Genomic DNA, 20,052 nt, shown 5'->3' on the forward strand with positions numbered 1-20,052 from the left:
ATACATACATACATACATACATAAGGACCGTGTAAAATCAACCCTGCCTCGCCCCCAGCAAATAACTCAAATGTCTACTGGAATGTGGAAGTCCCACTACTGTCCTAACTACTAACTACTGTCCCACTACTGTCCTAACTCCTAACTACTGTCCCACTACTGTCCGTTTCTCCAAGGGTTGGGGCTGCTGGGAGCTGGCTCAGTCTGAAACCTGAGCCTTTAAAAATTGTATGGTGGGCCAGGCGCAGTGGCTCACACCTGTAATCCCAGCACTTTGGGAGGCCAAGGTGGGTGGATCACGAGGTCAGGAGATTGAGACCATCCTGACTAACAAGGCGAAACCCCGTCTCTACTAAAAATACAAAAAATTAGCCGGGTATGGTGGGGGCACCTGTAGTCCCAGCTACTCAGGAGGCTGAGGCGTGAACCCAGGAGATGGAGCTTGCAGTGAGCTGAGATCATGCCACTGCATTCCAGCCCGGGCGACAGAGCAAGACTCTGTCTCAAAAAAAAAAAAAAAAATTGTATGGTGTTATAAGGGCAAGGGTCAGATGAGTCACAACCTCTTTTTTCTCCAGAAAAATTGAAATAATTTTACAGTGAACACCTGTATGAACACTGATATGGGATGACCAAGTTGCTCCTGAAGAAGTGTAAGATGGGAATACAAGACAGTCCCCGATATCAGCCTAAAGACAGACAACTGGAACATGAAATAGGCCAGAAACTGACCCACACATCTAAAGATGGTGTACGTCAGAGGAAGCACTGTGTTTGTGGAGACAGAAGGATCATGGACTGTTTGGTAAATTGTGCTAAGAAATTCAATTAGCCATTAGGAAAAGAAATGAAATTAGACCCCTATTACATACACATCATATACAAAATATTAATTCCATATAGATTAAAGACATAAATAAGAAAAGTAAAAGTTTAAGCATCGAAAAATTATTTATGTATTTGTTTATTTTTGATATAGGGTCTCTCTCTGTCATCCAGGCTAGAGTGCAGTGGTGCCATCTCAGCTCATTGCAACCTCCACCTCCCAGGGTCAAGGGATTCTCCCTCCTCAGCCACCAAAGTAGCTGAGACCACAGGGGTGTGCCACCATACCCAGCTAATTCTTTTTTTTTTTTTTGTAGAGACAGGGTTTCACCATGTTGCCCAGGCTGGTCTCGAACTCCTGGACTCAAGGGATCTGCCTGCCTCAGCCTCCCAAAGTGCTGGGATTATAGGCATTAGCCACTGCGTGTAGCTAGATTCTCTGTTCTGTTCCATTGGTCTATAGTAGTCTCCTCTTACCTGAGGTTTTAGTTGCCTTCAGCCAACCAAGGTCCAAAAAAATATTAAATGGAAAATTCCAGAAATAAACAATTCATAAGTTTTAAATTGCCTGCCGTTCTGAATGGCGTGATGAAATCTCTTGCCCTTCCTCTCCATCCCACTCTGAATGTGAATCTTCCCCACGCTGTAAATGTTACCACCTGTTAGTCACTTATAGGCCTCAGAGTTATCAGACTGAAGAAACACAGTATGTGTTCAGCACTACCTGAGGTTTCGGGCATCCATGAGGATCTTGGAACGTATCGCCCAAGGATAAGGGATCACTACTTGGATACGTTACTAACTTTTTTTGTTTTTTGTTTTTTGAGATGGCGTCTCGCTCTGTTGCCCAGGCTAGAGTGCAATGGCATGATCTCGGCTCAATACAACCTCCGCCTCCCAGGTTCAAGTGATTCTCCTGCCTCAGCCTCCCAAGTAGCTGGGACTACAGTTGCCCACCACCACACCTAGCTAATTTTTATATTTTTAATAGAGACAGGGTTTCATCATGTTGACCAGCATGGTCTCAATCTCTTGACCTCGTGATCCACCCGCCTCGGCCTCCCAAAGTGCTGGGATTACAGGCGTGAGCCACCACACCCAGCTACTAATGTTCTTTCATATGTATGAAATCACTCTTCATAAGCTACAAAACGCACTGTGGAACCCCTGTGGTGCCTGTGGAGAGACTTGCTTCTCCAATTCTGTGACTGTTCCAGCCCATCTGTTAGCCCCAACAACAGGGTTGTAAGGATGCACCCTGTAATCAGCCAGGTCTTTGGCTCCATGTTCTGCCTGCCCCATCCCCACTTTCCTCTCACCCCATGGACCTAGTCACCCCTCAGCATACACACTCCAACCAGATGCAGGTCCTTGTTCACGCTTGTCCTCCACCTAGAACACAATTCTGCTTCCCCACTAATATCCACATCCTAGCTTTCCATCAGTGGGAGCCGGAGCCCCCTTGCAAACTTGGTGGGTAACCAGTTCCCTGTGGTGTGTTCTTCCATGGGGTAACCCCTGGTTATCCCAGAAGGGACAAGAGCTGGAGGATGTCATCCCAATGTGGGTGGGTGTAGCTCAGCCCAGCCAGGGGCCTTCTGCTGCTTTTGGGGTGAGGAGGGTTAGGGGGTGGGTAAAGAAACAGTGAAGATTGGAGCCAGTGCTTGCGGGGGGCAGGGTGCAGTGTAAACCCAGGAAGTGAGGCAGCCAAGGATGGGAGATTGACTGCAAGGAGATGAGTGACCTTGAGGCCTTGCCTAGGAGTGGAGTGTCTGAGGAGGAGGGGACTGGAGGACCCCAGAAGGAAGGGAAGGGATGCCAGCTAAGAGACAAGCAGGCCACCCTGCTCCCAAGGACGGACGACAGGATGCTCAGCCCTGTGGGCTCTCTCTGGAGTAGCCCAACCTGCAGATCCAAGCTCCCAAGAGAGGGTGGGGAGCTAGAGAGGACAGGGCTGTCACTCTCTCGCTATGGGCCTCTGGGCAAGCCACTTCCATTTTCTTTTTTTTTTTTTTGAGACGGAGTCTCGCTCTGTCACCCAGGCTGGAGTGCAGTGGTGTGATCTCGGCTCACTGCAAGCCCTACCTCCCGGGTTCACACCATTCTCCTGCCTCAGCCTCCTGAGTAGCTGGGACTACAGGCGCCCGCCATCACGCCTGGCTAGTTTTTTGTATTTTTAGTAGAGACAGGGTTTCACTGTGTGAGCCGGGATGGGATGGTCTCAATCTCCTGACCTCGTGATCCGCCCGCCTCGGCCTCCCAAAAGTGCTGGGATTACAGGCGTGAGCCACCGCACCTGGCGAGCCACTTCCATTTTCTTGGCCTTCGTCCTCAGTTATAAAATGGGAGCCTGAACTAAATGACTTGGGAGGGCCTTTCATCAGACATGCTGTGATTCCAAGTAGCTTGTTTCTTGGGATACGAGGTTTCCTGGCCCTGGGCTGGGCAGAGACCTGCATGGAGAAGGCCCCAATTCCTCTGTCTCTTCGTGCTCTGTAAAGTTGCTGGGGACCTAGGAAGAAATAAAGGTATTAATCAAAGTGTGAGGCATGAATTATGTTAGCTCAGCGGTGGAAGCGGGTGGCGATGAGGATGAAATGTTTTAAAATTGGTACCAGGAAGGGGTGTATGATAAGGCCAGTGAATTCTGTGAACCTGAGCCCTCTGCTTCTCTTCCTTTGCTGTGAAATGAGTTATTTGGTCATACACCAGGCTGTGCAAATGCCATACAAATGGATGAGACATTCCATGAGTACACAGATGGTGATGCTGGCAGAAGGATGAAGGGCAGGGAAGGCAAATCCACATCTAGAATATGTGTCTGTTCCAGTGAGCATGAACCTGGGCCCCACCAATGAGGAAGAGGCCAAGGTAATCAAGCTGCCACCAGGTGGCAGGCTGGTCCCTGGGGAATGTGGCCACATGGGGCCCAGTGGCTTCATTTTGTACAAAAAGGGCCTTGAAGAAGACAATGCCTAACTCACCGGAATGTGTCACCATCAGTGGGGGCTTCAGCCCAGTGGCAACAGGGACGGCCAGGCCTGAGGTGGTGGTATTTTTAGAACATGGAGGTCCCTAAGATCCCTTTACCTTATGGACATGAGCTCCAGCACATAAAATAAGTTGTCTTCAAAGATCTTAAAGTGTCCCTTGATTGCTTAGTTCCATCTGCCACCTCCCTCCACTCACCCAGATGCTCAGAGGGTCGACGACTCACTCAAGATCACACAGGGCAGATGCAAAGTAGCCGCAGAGTAATTGTGACATGGACTACAAAGTGGAGGGGGTCCTGCTCCTTCCTTGGGCCCAGCTCTCAGGGACAGGGTGAGTGTCATGCCCACAAATGGATATCAAAGGTCTTCTCGGTGCTAGGCACTAGGCATGGAGCAGTGACCGTAACCAGCAATGGTTTCTGCCCTTGAGAACAGATAGAAAACTATAATCACATACACAAGCGAGATCATTTCAGGCCACGGTAGGTGCCACAGGAACGAGATGAAATAGCATCAGAGAGGGGCTGGTGGCCAGAGGCCACTTCAGCCTCATTACAGGGAAGGGAGACCCCTCTAAGAGCTGGTGTGTGGGGTGGCACCTGAATGGCAAGAATATCCAAGAGAAGGAACAGAGAGTGCAAGTCAAAACAGCTGATACCAGCTGGGTACAGTGGGTCACACCTGTAATCCCAGCACTTTGGGAGGTCAAGGTGGGAGGATCACTTGAGGCCAAGAGTTCAAGACCAGCCTGGGCAACATAGTGAGACCCCCATCTCTTAAAAAAAACCCACAAAAAATAAAAAATAAAAAAAACCCAATAGCTTCACTGTGTTCCAGGTACTCTTCAACATTCTTTTCATGAATTAGCTCATTTAATCTCATTCCAATCATATGAGGTAGTAAGATGATCACTGCCACTTTACAGATGGGAAATTGAGGCAGAGGTCAAGTAACTTTGCTAAGTTATAGAACCAGGACCCAAATCCAGGTAGTCTGGTTCCAGAGTTGGTGGGCCCACCCCTATGCCATTCTGCTCTGAGAGGTCACTGGCGCGGGAACAAGCTTGCCTGTGGAATCTGGAGTCTATTTTAGCTCTGTTTGGGGTGGAAATGGGAACCCATCCTTCCCAAAGGAAGTCTCCAGGCCCCTGCCAGCTAGCGCCAAAGCCATAGCAGGGGCCCCCAGCACCCCTCCAGCCCTCCCCTCCCCTCTGGGGGAGTCCTGAGGTCCCAGCTCCCTGCCCCCAGCCTCTGTGCTCACAGCTATCTCTGGGCCACATCACTCTAAAGGGATTTGGCTCTTGGAGACAACTGGAGACTGATGAGAAAGGGCTTAGGGATTAGACAGTGATACCCAGGAAGGTAAGGGACTTAATCAGGGGTTCAAGTGTGGGAAGTAGGGTGGGGAGAAGATTTTGTTTCTTTGCAAAGCCAGGCTGGACTGAGGAAGTGAGGAGGAAGTGGGGCTCAGGGGAGGAGCCAGACAGGCTTAGTTTCTCACTCTCTGATGTGCCTTCAGAAGCAACACAGTAGTAATAATAATCCCTCACCTGTGTGCGCCCACCACTTCCCCAGCCATTACTTCACTTGCAATTTTCACAGCGATGGGATTCGTTCTCTCACCAGATCACAGACACCCAGAGGAGGCAGGTGACTTGAGGCGGCTGCAAGCCCCACAGGGCTGGGCTGGGAGGAGGGGAGGAGGCTGGGGCCAGGGCTTTTCTGCATGGCTACCCACAGGCACAAAGGCTTTCCAGAGAGTTCATGCTGCCCTCGCCCCGTGGAAGTAGAGTGTTCCACAAATATTTGTTGAAGGGTTTAAAAGACTGTTCTTTCCAACCCTCAAATCGCAGAGCCAATCTCTTTGCCACTCCCTTCCCCCTGGCACCACAGATTCTGAGGCCAGGGCATGCAGGAGGCCTCTGATCTCAAGGCCAGTGCCCTCATTTTAATGAGGAAACAACCAAGGTCTAGAAGGCATGGGCCAGCAGCCCTGAGGAGACCCCCAAATGTGCGCCTTGCGGAATAGTCATGGCAGCACATTAAGCAAGAACATGGTCTCCAGTTCACACACCGGACTCCCAGTCCAGTGCTCCTTTCTGTGCCCAGAGCTGCCCCCCAGAAGAATCTGAAGCACAGGGCTCTGTCAGCACTAGGACTGCCACCCCAACGCTTCTCCTAGATCTCTGCGTGCCACCGGCCTTCTTTCAGTTGTTCACACTCTGTGTTCCCCTAACCAAAGTCCCCAGCAAGATACATCCATCACAGAAGGCTGTCCCCTCCAGCCTGCCTGACCCGGGAGGCCTGGTTCTTCCTGTTGGGCCACGCTGTTCCCTGATAATTGCCACTACAATGCAAAATAGTCCACACCAAGGCCAGGAAAGGGGACATCTGGTTGGCAGAGGGTAGCTCAGGGAGAAGCTCCTGGAAACAGTATTTGATCAGAGTCTTGAGGGCTGGGGAAGACCTGGCAGGAGGATACAGGACACAGCAGCAACTCTCACAGAAGCAGGAGTGCAGAGGTGTGTCTAAAGGACAGTGGGAAGCTTCTCAGACTGAAATAAAGTGTGTGGAGGGGGCAAGTGGCCCTTGGTGCCACAGGGAACGCTGGGATAGGGTGGGGGTAGGCCTCAGATGCAGATCAGTGGGATTGAGTCGACTCAGGAAGGAACCAGGGAGCCATTGAAGATTCTTGAGCAGGGGTGCAACATACCTAGCAGGGAGGAAGAACTGTAGGGCAGGGATTAGGGGATAGAGAAAAAGTGGGGATGGGAGGGAGGGACTCTCTCTCGGTAGCCAGCTCCAAGGACTTCACCAGATTATTTATTTAGGTTTTTTGTTTTGTTTTGTTTTTTGAGACAGAGTTTCACTCTTGTTGCCCAGACTGGACTTCAGTGGCGCAATCTCGGCTCACCGCAGCCTCTGCCTCCTGAGTTCAAACAATTCTCCTGCCTCAACATCCCAAGTAGCTGGGATTACAGGTGCCCGCCATCAGGCCCGGTTAATTTTTGTATTTTTAGTAGAGACGGCATTTCACCACGTTGGCCAGGCTGGTCTGAAGCTCCTGAACTCAGGTAATCCACCCGCCTCGGCCTCCCAAAGTTCTGGGATTAACAGGCATGAGCCACTAAGCCCGGTTAGTTGGTTTTGTTTTGTTTTTTTTTGAGACAGAGTCTTGCTTTGTCGCCTAGGCTGGAATGCAATGGTGCAATCTTGGGTCACTGCAGCCTCCAGTTCTTGGGTTCAAGCGATTCTCCTGCCTCAGCCTCCCAAGTAGCTGGGACTACAGGTGTGCACCACCATGCCCGGCTAATTGTTTTTTTTTTTTTTTTTTTGGTATGTTTAGTAGATACGGGGTTCACCATGTTGGCCAGACTGGTCTTGAACTCCAGACCTCAGGTGATCTGCCCACCTCGCCCTCCCAAAGTGCTGGGATTACAGGCGTGAGCCACCCAGCCTGGGCCTATTTAGGATTTATATGATCACATTAACTAGCTGTTTTACGGTGGGCCGGAGGTAGGTTAAGTCTCAGTGGAGGAAGAAGAAAGAGGCAGCTGTTGAACCTGGGAGGCACAGGCCTGGGGAAGGGTTCTTTACTGAGGCTTTTATTTGGGTAACTTCAGATGTGGGGAGGGCTGTATCCTGTTGGGATAGTGTACTATCCTGTTGGGAAGGTGATCGTGTACTTTCCTGGGTAACTTCTGCAGGCAGTTCCTAGGGCCGTCCACACCTTGGCCTGGGAGCATTCGGCCTAGAAACCACAAACTTGGGTTTAAGTCCCAACTCTGCACGTGTCCACCTATGACCACCTCTCCCTCAGGCTCCTCAATAAGTCACCTGACCTGCCTACCTTACAGAATTGTCCCATGCTTAAGTGACAAGCTAGATCTGAGGTACCTTGTGAACTGGAAGTTGCTGAACCAATATAAAAGGCTGTGTTTCTTTTTTATTTGTTTTTTCTTTTTTCTTTTTTTTTTCTTTTATCTATTTAAGGCTGTGTTTCTTTTCTTTTCTTTTCTTTTTTAGAGGGAGTCTTGCTCTGTCGCCCGAGACTGGAGTGCAATGGCATGATCTCGGCTCACTGCATCCTCTGCCTCCCAGGTTCAAGCAATTCTCCCACCTCAGCCTCCTGAGTAGCTGGGACTACAGATGCACACCACCACACCTGGCTAATTGTTGTATTTTTAATAGAGATGGGGTTTCACCATGGTGGCCAGGCTAGTCTCGAACTCCTGACCTCAGGTGATCTGCCTGCCTTGGCCTCCCAAAGTACTGGGATTATAGGCATGAGCCACCGCTCCTGACCAAGATGGTGTTCTTCTATAATAGTTTCCTTTGAGTAGGCTCTACCCTGGAAAGAACAGCCTGGCCCTGGAAGGGTCTTATATAAAGATCTTAGCCATCCAGTAAGGAAGGCAGCCCTGTCCTGCCCCAAGCCAGAAGCCAGTGAGACTAACTAGGGCAGAACTGCCTGAAAACTCTCTGCAGAGGTGGGCATTGGGGGCCTCAACCCTCACTCTGCACCCTGCAGCAGACCTCTATGGTGGGGGCCACACCAAGGGCAGAGCAAAGTCCTTAAATGTCTTTAACAGGCCTGGTGCCTTTGCCTCTGGGTAAGGAGACAGACTGGGGACATTCTGCTTTCTCTCTCCCAGAGACTTGAGTGTTGAGGGAGCCGAGGCATGGCTCTGGGAGATGAGATGCCCACAGACTCCTGGGCCTAGCTCTGCATTAATTCCAGGCCATAAGGGGAGGGCACAGCTAAGCACTTTCCATGTGCCAGGCAATGGGCACTCCACATCTGTCATGCCACTAACAACTTTGGATAAGCCATGCCTTGTCTGGGCCTCAGTTTCCCAAGCTGTTAAATGAGGTAAGTTGCATGATCCCTGAATGATCTGTTTCTCTCTCCCTCCCAGGGTTCTGCCAGCACCAGGATCTGTGTGGCTCTATTGGAGCGTTTCTTTCATTCATTCATTCAGGAAACATTTATTAATAATCCCTGTAGGCCGGGCACGGTGGCTCACACTTGTAATCCCAGCACTTTGAGAGGCCGAGGTGGGAGGATCACTTGAGGTCAAGAGTTCGAGACCAGCCTGGCCAACACGGTGAAACCCCATCTCTACTAAAAATACAAAACTTAGCTTGGCATGGTGGCGTGCACCTGTAATCCCAACTTGGGAGGCGGAGGCAGGAGAATAGCTTGAAACCGGAAGGCGGAGGTTGCAGTGCACGGAGGTCGTGCCACTGCACTCCAGCCTGGGTGACAGAGCGAGTTTCCGTTTCAAAAAAACAAAAACAAAAACAGAACAATCCCTGTGTGCAGGATGCTGTGCAGTCCTGCACTATGGGAGCCTGGTTAGAAGAGCTCATTAGATAGCACCTTTCAGGCCGGGCGCGGTGGCTCAAGCCTGTAATCCCAGCACTTTGGGAGGCCGAGGCGGGCGGATCACGAGGTCAGGAGATGGAGACCATCCCGGCTAACACAGTGAAACCCCGTCTCTACTAAAAAATAAAAAAATAAAAAATTAGCCGGGCGAGGTGGCGGGCGCCTGTAGTCCCAGCTACTCGGGAGGCTGAGGCAGGAGAATGGCATAAACCCGGGAGGTGGAGCTTGCAGTGAGCCGAGATCCGGCCACTGCACTCCAGCCTGGGTGACAGAGCGAGACTCCGTCTCAAAAAAAAAAAAAAAAAAAAAAAGATAGCACCTTTCAATCCCTCCTTGTTCAGAGGCCCAGAGAGCTCAGGTGTCTCGCCCAAGGTCACCCTATGAGCTAAGAGTAAATTTGGAACTAAAACTGAGACTCCCTGCCCTTCTGATGCCCACTGGCTTCAGTCCCGGTGGGCGCACTTGCTCGCCTCCTGCCTGGGTTTCTGACTTCAGGAGGGCGGAGGCGGCCCATGTCAGAGCCTCCCGCGCCCCAGTGCAGCGCTCCCTACCCCGCCCCTCGGGATCCTTTAAGAGGCGGGGCTTGGCTGCCAGCTCCGCGGCCCGGGCAAAAGGCTGGGACTTTACTCCGGGTGGCGGCGAGGACGAGTCTGTGCTCCATCAGCTGCCGCACCCGCCGCCTCCCGCCCCCAAACCCCATCCCCGCGGTTGAGCCACGATGAGCGGCAGAGTCGGGGATCTGAGCCCCAAGCAGAAGGAGGCATTGGCCAAGGTGAGCCCTAGCCCTGGCCCGGGCTCCCGACCCGGGCTGTGGCCCTCGCCCTCCTGCGGCAGCGAGAAGGGACGGGGCTGGTGGGGGCCGAGGGTCCGTGGCGGGCGGCGGCGGGAGCAGAGGCGGCTGCCCCAGCCTGGCCCGCGCCCGCGGATGGCTCCTTCCTCCCTCTGCCACCCTCAAGGTCCCAGGAAGTTTGGCCACCCCCCGCCCAAGCTCCAAGCAGCCGTGGCGGTGCCACCTGGGAAGAAGTGGTTGCTTGTGAGTCCCCGGAGGCCGCTGAAAGCACAAAGGCAACATTCATCCTTGGGATTGGCAGCCGGGCCCTAGGGCAGGGGCAGGGGCAGGGGCCCAAGTTTTCTCCCATTTCCGGGAGGCTTTCTTTTTGCAGGGGCAGTGGCACGATGGAAAGGGCTCTGGATAGCTCCTTGGGAGACTTGGATAGCTCATGCCCCGGGCACCAAGCCGCTGTGCGACCTTGGGCAAAACCCTGCCCTTCTCTTTGCTCCTTGATGCCATGGAATGAGGAGGTTGGACCAGATGATGTTGAAGGGAACACCTCCATGTGTGAATTCCAGGCTCCCCCCATGAAGCACTGGGTTGGGGTTAGTTTGAACTGAGACCAGCGGTCCCGTCTTGCATCCCAGACCCCTGCCTGGCTCAGGACTTAAGATTTATGCTCCTCAGAAGGCAAGAAGATGAGCCTGGCTTTGCCTTGGCACCTGTGACAAGGAGGGGGCAACAGTTTGAGGGCTGGACCTTCCTCTTCACCAACTAAATCTCTTCTCTGTCACCCCTGGGGAGTGAGCAGGTCGGCTGTTCTCTGGGCAAGAGCCGATTGGGTCTGGCCCCAAGATTTGGAGGCTCCACAACTGGGGAATTTTCCATGGCTGGGAAAGGTGGGGCGGGGGGCAGATGTCTCCTGCCACTGACAGCAGTGGGGAGGCACCAGCTCCATTAAGGCTTTGTCCCAGGCTGGGCCTCCCCCATCCCAGGAAGTCTGGACAGGGAGGCTTCAGATTTTACTGCTGACTCGCAGGAGAGGTCAGACAGAGAAGGGATTAGGTGGTGATTACACTGGACACCAGGGGCTGGTTAGGGTCCTTAGAGAGGGTAGCTTCATGCCTGCAGTTTGGAGGAGCAGTTTCCCTGGAGCATTGGGAGCTGCTTTGTGGGGTGGGGTGGTCTGAGTCCCTGGCCAACTTAGGCAAGGGGCAGAGGTGGCCAGTCCTCGTTAGTCTCTTCTAGGACTGCCCTGTAGGTCAGTGGCCAGGAAAGGTGAATGGCTGGGAGCAGGAGGCTCAGGGAGGGCATATGGGGGCCCGCTCACCTACCAGGGAATGAGAGGTTGGAGGTAGATGTGGCTGTCCCTTGAGGTCAGTGTCCACCTCCTTTGTTTGGCACTGCCTGCATTTTCCCATTTCCTGGCTTCCCCTACTGGAACCGTTCCCTCCACCTGAGTTGCCCGCCTCCCTCCCTGATGCCTTTGAAGTCCGTCAAGCCCAGCACAAATGCCAAGTTTTATAGGAAGCCATGTGAGACCACCTCTTTCTTCCCTCTGCTCCCCAGCAAACTCCTCACCATTCCATGGGGCAGAAGACCATGGTGGAAAGGGCATGTGCTCTGGACTCAGACAGACCTGGGTTTGCATCCCAGCTCTGCTAATGACTAGCTGTTTGACCTTGAGCATGTTACTTGGCCTCTCTGAGCTTTAATTCCTTCATCTGTAGAATGGGGACAATACTTCTACAGGTTGTGAGTGAGGAGTATATAAGCTACGGTGCCAGGATCAGCGCTGAGTGACGGAATGCTTGGTAAACTGACAGTCTTTACTGTAGTCCGTACCAGAGTGCCTACTATCACGATTAGCTGGGAACACATCTGCCAGCCCCCAGACTGGTGTGTGGGAGCCCTTGTTGTGGGACAGGGGCAGTGTCTCACTCCTTTCCCACCTCCTGCCCTGCTACCTGACACCCCCTGACAAGACAGTACTCCAGGCAGGATGAGTGCCCAGGTAGTGTCTGCAGAGTTGAACCATGTTAAAGAGGGGTCCAGCAAAGACCTCAGTGGAGAGTTCTTGGCAGAGGGCAGTTAGGGTGGGCCCTACCACTCACCCCGATGCCTCTCCCTACAGTTTCTGGAGAATGTCCAGGATGTGCTGCCGGCCCTGCCAAATCCAGATGACTATTTTCTCCTGCGTTGGCTCCGAGGTGAGGGAAGAGGGGCTGTGGGAGGCTGGGGCAGGGGCTTGTTCTGGGCAACAGAATGGCACCCTCTGAAAACCCTGCCCCTGGCAATTGGGGCATCCGGAGTGTCCAACCTTTAGCGCCACAGGGCCCTTGACAATGATATAAGCTCAACCCTCCTAGTGGATAAAGACACTGAGGCTCAGAGAGGTGAAGTGACTTGCTCCAAGCCACACAGTGAGCGAGTTGCAAGCAGAGAAAAGGGTAGAGTCCAGGTCGGCTGACCCTTGGCCCACAGCCTTTTCCATCTACTCGAGAAATCTGCTCTGTGAGGGAGTTGGGGAAATGGGCTGAAGAAAAAGTGAGAAAGGCCCCAGCCACGTGGGTGGTCGGAGGCAGAGCCGAGTGTAGAACCAGAGTCCTGGCCCCTGCTATGCCCTGGGGTGATGGCAGATCCCTACAGACCACAGTTTAGGCAACTTGAGGGAGGGACAGAGTGCATGGGGAACCTGAGGGGCACAGCCTGACCTAGGGTGACAAGAGTCTCCTCAAACCACCACCAGGCTCTAGAGCCCAGGTCCTGGTTCCAACTCTTCCCTGGCCTGGCTGTGGTGCCTAGTTCAGAGTAAACAGTTCCCTAGGATCCTCTTCTGGAAGAGCAGCATAAAACCTGCCTGCTGCCAGACGTGGCATGACAGAGCTCTGCATGTGGTGCTGAAATGCACACATTTCTACCGGCATGAGGGTCAAATTCAGCCCAGTTCCCCAATCCCTGAGATGTTTCCATTCTTTCCCCTCCTCTCCTCTCCTGTGATTCAGGTCATGTGCCACCCTCCCTGATTCTTCTGACACTTTTTTTCCCCCTCTATATAGAAATTTCATTAACAGACATAGAAATAATAAACAAAATTTCACTATGGCCAGGTACGGTGGCTCACGCCTGTAATCCCAGCAGTTTAGGAGGCTAGGCGGGCAGATCACTTGAGGCCAAGACTTTGAGACCAGCCTGGCCGACATGGTGAAACTCTTATCACCACTGAAAAATACAAAAATTAGCTGGGCGTGGTGGCAGGCATCTGTAATCCCAGCTACTCAGGAGGCTGAGATGGGAGGGTCGCTTGAACCCGGGAGGTGGAGGTTGCAGTGAGCTGAGACTATGCCACTGCACTCCAGCCTGGGTGACAGAGCAAGACTCCATCTTAAAAAGTAGGCTGGCCGGGCGCGGTGGCTCAAGCCTGTAATCCCAGCACTTTGGGAGGCCGAGACGGGCGGATCACGAGGTCAGGAGATCGAGACCATCCTGGCTAATACGGTGAAACCCCGTCTCTACTAAAAATACAAAAACTAGCCGGGCGAGGTGGCGGGCGCCTGTAGTCCCAGCTACTCGGGAGGCTGAGGCAGGAGAATGGCGGAAACCCGGGAGGCGGAGCTTGCAGTGAGCTGAGATCTGGCCACTGCACTCCAGTCTGGGCGACAGAGCGAGACTCCGCCTCAAAAAAAAAAAAAAAAGTAGGCTGGGCGGCCGGGCACGGTGGCTCAAGCCTGTAATCCCAGCACTTTGGGAGGCCGAGACGGGCGGATCATGAGGTCAGGAGATCGAGACCATCCTGGCTAACACAGTGAAACCCCGTCTCTACTAAAAAATACAAAAAACTAGCCGGGCGTGGTGGCGGGCATCTGTAGTCCCAGCTACTCGGGAGGCTGAGGCAGGAGAATGGCGTAAACCCGGGAGGCGGAGCTTGCAGTGAGCTGAGATCCGGCCACTGCACTCCAGCCTGGGCGACAGAGCGAGACTCCGTCTCAAAAAAAAAAAAAAAAAAAAAAAAAAGGAGGCTGGGCACAGTGGCTCATGCCTGTAATCCCAGCACTTTCAGAGGCCGAGGTGGGCGGATCACGAGGTCAGGAGTTTGAGACCAGCCTGGCCAATATGGTGAAACCCCGTCTCTACTAAAAATACAAAAAAATTAGTGGAGGTGGGCCGGGCACGGTGGATCACGCCTGTAATCCCAGCACTTTGGGAGGCCGAGGCAGGCAGATCACAAGGTCAGGAGATCGAGACCATCCTGGCTAACATGGTGAAACCCTGTCTGTACTAAATATACAAAAATTAGCCAGGCGTAGTGGCGGGCGCCTGTAGTCTCAGATACTCTGGAGGCTGAGGGAGAAGAATGGCGTGAACCCGGAAGACGGAGCTTGCAGTGAGCCGAGATGGCACCACTGCACTCCAGCCTGGGAGACACAGCAAGATTTCGTCTCAAAAAAAAAAAAAAAATTAGCAGAGGTAGAGGTTGCAGTGAGCCAAGGTTGCATCGCTGCACTCCAGCCCCGGTGACAGAGTGAGACTCTGTCGCACTTTTTTTTTAAGTAGAGACTTGGGTTTCACGTTGGCCAGGCTGGTCTCAAAATCCTGGCCTCAAGTGATTCGCCTGCCTCGGCCTCCCAAAGTGCTTGCATCACAGGTGTGAGCCACTACGTCCAATCAGAAAATTCCACTATGTTCTTTTTTTTTTTTTTTTTTTTGAGACGGAGTCTGCTCTGTCTCGGGGCTGGAGTGCAGTGGCCAGATCTCAGCTCACTGCAAGCTCTGCCTCCCGGGTTCACGCCATTCTCCTGCCTCAGCCTCCCGAGTAGCTGGGACTACAGACGCCCGCCACCTCGCCCGGCTAGTATTTTTTAGTAGAGACGGGGTTTCACCGTGTTCGCCAGGATGGTCTCGATCTCCTGACCTCGTGATCCGCCCGTCTCGGCCTCCCAAAGTGCTGGGATTACAGGCTTGAGCCACCGCGCCCGGCCAATTCCACTATGTTCTAGCAGAGCTTAAGTTGTGGTGTAGAATCATATCCTAAAATATTAAAGTACAAGTTATGCCCTATTATTTTAATAATAATTATTATTATTATTAATTTTTTTTTTTTTGAGACGGAGTCTCGCTCTGTCGCCCAGGTTGGAGTGCAGTGCCCGGATCTCAGCTCACTGCAAGCTCCGCCTCCCGGGTTCCCGCCATTCTCCTGCCTCAGCCTCCAGAGTAGCTGGGACTACAGGCGCCGCCACCATGCCCGGCTAGTTTTTTGTATTTTTTAGTAAAGACGGGGTTTCACCGTGTTAGCCAGGATGGTCTCGATCTCCTGACCTCGTGATCCGCCCGTCTCGGCCTCCCAAAGTGCTGGGATTACAGGCTTGAGCCACCGCGCCCGGCCTATTATTATTTTTTTGAGACAGGGTCTCACTCTGCTGCCCAGGCAATGGGCATGATCATAGGTCACTGCTGCCTTGAACTCCTGATCTCAAGTGATTTATTTATTTATTTAAAGATGGAGTCTTGCTCTGTTGCCCAGGCTGGAGTGCAATGGTGCAATCTTGGCTCACTGCCACCTCCATCTCCCAGGTTCAAGTGAATCTCCTACCTCAGCCTCCTGAGTAGCTGGGATTATAGGCTCCCACCACCACACTGGCTAATTTTTGTATTTTTAGTAGAGACAGGGTTTCACCATGTTGGCCAGGCTGGTCTCGAATTTCTGACCTCAGGTGATCTGCCCACCTCAGCCTCCCAAAGTGCTAGGATTACAGGCGTGAGCCACCACACTTGGCCGTTATTTTTATTTTTTTATTATTTTTTATTTTTTTTGAAATGGAGTCTCACTCTGCCACCCAGGGTGGACTGCAATGGTGCGATCTCAGCTTACTGTAACCTCCGCCTCCCAGGTTCCAGCGATTCTCCTGCCTCAGTCTCCCAAGTAGCTGGGATTACAGGCACATGCCACCATGCCCAGCTAATTTTTTTTTGTATCTTTTTTTTTTTTTTTGAGACGGAGTCTCGCTCTGTCGCCCAGGCTGGAGTGCAGTGGCTGGATCTCAGCTCACTGCAACCTCCGCCTCCCGGGTTCACGCCATTCTCCTGCCTCAGCCTCCCGAGTAGCTGGGACTACAGGCGCCCGCCACCTCGCCCGGCTAATTTTTTGTATTTTTAGTAGAGACGGGGTTTCACCGTGTTAGCCAGGATGGTCTCGATCTCCTGACCTCGTGATCCGCCCGTCTCGGCCTCCCAGAGTGCTGGGATTACAGGCTTGAGCCACCGCGCCCGGCCTTTTTTTTGTATCTTAATAGAGACAGGGTTTCACCATGTTGGCCAGCCTGGTCTCGAATTCCTGACCTCATGATACGCCTGCCTTGGCCTATTTTTATTTTTGAAACAGGGTCTTGCTGGCCTCAAACTCATGGGCTCAAGTGATCCTCCCACTCAGCCTCCTGAGTAGCTTGGATTACAGGTACACACCACTGTGACTGGCCCTATTATGTCTTTATGGACACACAAAGACATGCACATGCACACCCTAGGAGTCTGGGGGCAGGTGAAGAAATGTATTTTCCTTTTCTTTCCAGAAATTTCATAGAGCTGGCATGCTCCTGAGAGGTTGCCTGTAAACATCTGAGGGCAGATGCATCCAGGAGCCTCTGGAAGTGTCACTTGCCCCTTTCCCCAAAAAAGCTTCCATCCCATCCCCCTACCCCAGTCTACCGCCCAGAGAGGGTGGAGGGGCAGTGTGGGGGCCGCAATGGAATCAGTCCAGGCTGGAGGAAATTTTGGCCCAGCATTTGCTGAAGGGCTGCAGCTAGAAGCAGGTGGGTGGATAGAGTGGGAAGATAGTAGCCTTCTTAAAGGGCCAGTTGCAAAACGATCCAGCAGACTAGGGAGCTGCTGTTCCAGGGAGAAGCATGGTTTCTGAGAGCCACTGAACAACAATAACAGCTCTCTTACTGAGGCAGGGGCCAGCGAGGGGTCCTGGCAGCTGGTCTGTCGATTCCTGGGGAGCCTCATACTTCAGGCACAACCTACCCCCTCACAGTGGCGGTCATTCAAAGAGTGTTGTCATTCTCATTTGCCAGATGAGAAAACAGGCTCAGATTGGGGAAGGGACTTACCTGAAGTTACACAGTTAATGTGAAGCAGAATCAGGGCAGAAACCTAGGGCTCCAGCCTCCAGGCCAGTATCCTTTCCAGGAAGCCACCCCTGCTCCTTAAAGCCAAGCTCAGCCTCTTACAACAGAGGAAGTGTCTCCTCTGCATTTCATTTGTGCCTCACATTTCCCGGGCAGGAGCTCAGGCCTGGTCAGAACCTAATATGAATCTCAATTGGTTTTTTTTGTTTGTTTGCTTGTTTTGTCCTTAAAAAAAAAAAAACAAAACCCAAAAAATAACAACAAAAAACCAAGGCCTGGCATGGTGGCTCATGCCTGTAATCCCAGCACTTTGGGAGGCCAAGGTGGGAGGATCACCTAAGCTCAGGAATTCAAGACTAGCCTGGACAATATAGCAAGACCTTGCCTCTACTTAAAAAAGAAAAAGAAAAATTAGCTGGGTGTGGTGGTGTGCACCTGTAGTCCCAGCTACTCAGGAAGCTGAGGTGGGAAGTCGCTTAATCCAGTAGTTTGAGACTATAGTGAGTTATAATTGCACAACTGCATTCCAACCTGGGCGACAGAGCAAGATTCTGTCTCAAAGAAAACAAACAGCCTTTTCTCCTTCTCTCCTTCAATCTGACAGAGATCTTTCAAAAAAGCCACACACCAGCAGAATGTCTGTCCCTAACCTAGGTGTGGGCTTGGGGCTCCTCTTCCTCCCTTTCTCCACTGAGGGCTTCAGTTTTCTGCTGGCTTCCAGGCATGGAGAGCAGGTCCGCAAGTCTCCTCTGCTTCCCCCTGACTGAGGCTGAGCTCTGGGCACCCCAGCAAGAAGGATCAGACAGCAGGATAAAACAAGGATGTGGTGGAGGCCCTGGGAGGGAGTCTGAGTCTCTGCATTTTACAGGCCTAGGGAATGAATGAACCACCACCACCCAGACGGCTGTTCCTGAGCTGGGTTCTTGCAGTGCCCCAAGTCATGCTTTGAGTTGCCCCTGACCAGGTCAGCAGGAGCCTGGAGAAGCCTCAATGAGGCATGGGGAGGCCCCAGGTGTGGTACTGCCAGGAGCAGGTAGCAACTCTGGGCGAGCCCTCACAGAAGATGCTGGATGTTGGGCCTTGGCAGATAAGGGTTAAATGGAGAGCCTCCCCAAGATAAGAGGCTCACAGTTCGCCACCACTCCTATTCCCTAGGAAGATAAGGGTTCTTCTCACAGTAGTAGTGTCCTTCCTAAGGAAGATTCTCATTTTCATGGTCCAACTCCCCCATCTTGAGAGGACAGTGCCTTGCATCTTCCAAGTGTTTCTAGCTTATCAGATGATTTGGTCAGAGGTGTACAGGATCTTGTCCAAGGTCAAGCAGAAAAATGAAGAGCTGGGAAGCAAACCCAGAAGATATTCCTCTAAAAGCTGTCCCATGCTATCGTGGCAGCACACGAAGAAGGATGGGATTCAGTTCTGCCAGGATGTGTCTGGCACCTGTGATGGGTGTGGCATTGGTCAAATCTCTTGAGGGAGCCTATGGGCCCGGGAGAAGGGACTGATTTTCCTAACAGCAGAGTCAGGGAATGTGCTTGGCACTCCCAGAGAGCGATGGTTAAGGGACCAGTGACAGTCCAGAGGGCAGCCTGTCTGGCCCAGGTTCCAGGGTTGTCAGCAGATCTAGATGCCAAATCCACAGAGGACATACAACTGGGAGGGACAGTTCATAGGTCAGATGGCAAAACTGATCAGAATCTGGATCTCAAAACTGTTTAAAGGATGGACTGAAGTTGACTGTAACAAGAGGAAATTTGATAGGAAAGGATCTAAGGTCTCTCTTCTCCACGTATGCAATGGAGGCTTAGCAGTGGCACAGGTGAAAAGGATTTGCGGGGGGGGGGTTTCAGTGCCCATAAGCTCCACCTGAATTAAGGGTGTGCCTGTTGCCAAGAAAGTTCTTAGGCCGGGCACAGTGGCTCATGCAATCCCAGCACTCTGGGAGGCCCAGGCGGGTGAATCACCTGAGGTCAAGAGTTTGAGACCAGCCTGGCCAACGTGGTGAAACCCCATCTCTACTAAAAATACAAAAATCAGCCAGATGTGGTGGCACATGCCTGTAATCCCAGTTACTAAGGAGGCTGAGGCAGGAGAATCGCTTGAACCTGGGAGGCAGAGGTTGCAGTGAGCTGAGATCGCACCATTGTACTCCAGCCTGGGAGACAAGAGTGAAACTCTGTCTCAAAAATAAAAAATAAAAAGAAAAAAGAAAAGAAAAGAAAAAGAAAGTTCTTAGACAACACCTGGGGCTCTGTGTGGCTCTTAAGAGCATACTCTGAGGGGGCCCTGGAAAACTGGAAAACATTCAAAGGGAAGTTATTGCATGGACTTGAGACCAAGCTGTGGGGCTTGGTAAAGGCTCCAAGGATGGGCAGCATGATGGTAGGGGAAATGCAGGGTGACAGCACAGAATTTTCCAGTGTTGGAAGTGTTGTCATGTGGCTAAGGAGGCGATCCTAATCTCTGAGTATCTCTGAAATGAATCTCAGCTCAGTATCATGACAGCTGAGTGCAAATTGCAGCTATGATTACCTGGGAATAAGCGGCCTTGGGGGTCAGCGAGGTCTGTGTGTTCAGGCTGGAGCAGGACAACTTTTGGGGCATCATGCATAAAGAGGTGACCCAGGTGATACTGAATTCTGAAACTTGTCAGGAGCCCTGGGAGGCAGACCCTTTGTGTGGTTTTAGGGAATGTGTGGGCCCTTTGAGGACAGGACAAGGTTGGGTGGAGGCTCATCAATCCCTCTATCCCACTGGGCTATTCTGCCAGCTCTGCCACAGATTACAGGGGCAGCTATATTCATCTTTGTTTTTTGTTTTTCTTGGGACGGGATCTCGCTCTGTCACCCAGGCTGGAGTATAGTGGTGAGTTCTCAGCTCACTGCAACCTCCGCCTCCCAGGCTCCAGCAATCCTCCCACCTCAGCCTCCCAAGTAGCTGGGACTACAGG

The 20,052-nt window shown here is 52.3% G+C and overlaps 1 protein-coding gene across 3 annotated transcripts in view; it reads left to right on the plus strand.

The window, feature by feature from the left end:
• The first annotated feature begins 9,665 nt into the window (after positions 1-9,665).
• Positions 9,666-20,052, plus strand: part of SEC14L2 (SEC14 like lipid binding 2) — a 28,484-nt gene continuing 18,097 nt past the window's right edge. For 2 of the 3 annotated variants that reach the window (XM_033233228.1, XM_033233227.1), the window contains exons 1-2: positions 9,666-9,978; positions 12,113-12,188. In XM_033233228.1, coding sequence (XP_033089119.1) covers positions 9,925-9,978; positions 12,113-12,188 — 130 coding nt within the window. In that variant the 5' untranslated portion in view covers positions 9,666-9,924. The remainder of the gene's footprint in view (positions 9,979-12,112; positions 12,189-20,052) is intronic. The other variant, XM_033233229.1, reaches the window with a different exon arrangement.

Source organism: Trachypithecus francoisi, unplaced genomic scaffold (assembly GCF_009764315.1).
Source record: "Trachypithecus francoisi isolate TF-2019V2 unplaced genomic scaffold, Tfra_2.0 Lachesis_group14, whole genome shotgun sequence".
NCBI classification, from domain to species: domain Eukaryota; kingdom Metazoa; phylum Chordata; class Mammalia; order Primates; family Cercopithecidae; genus Trachypithecus; species Trachypithecus francoisi.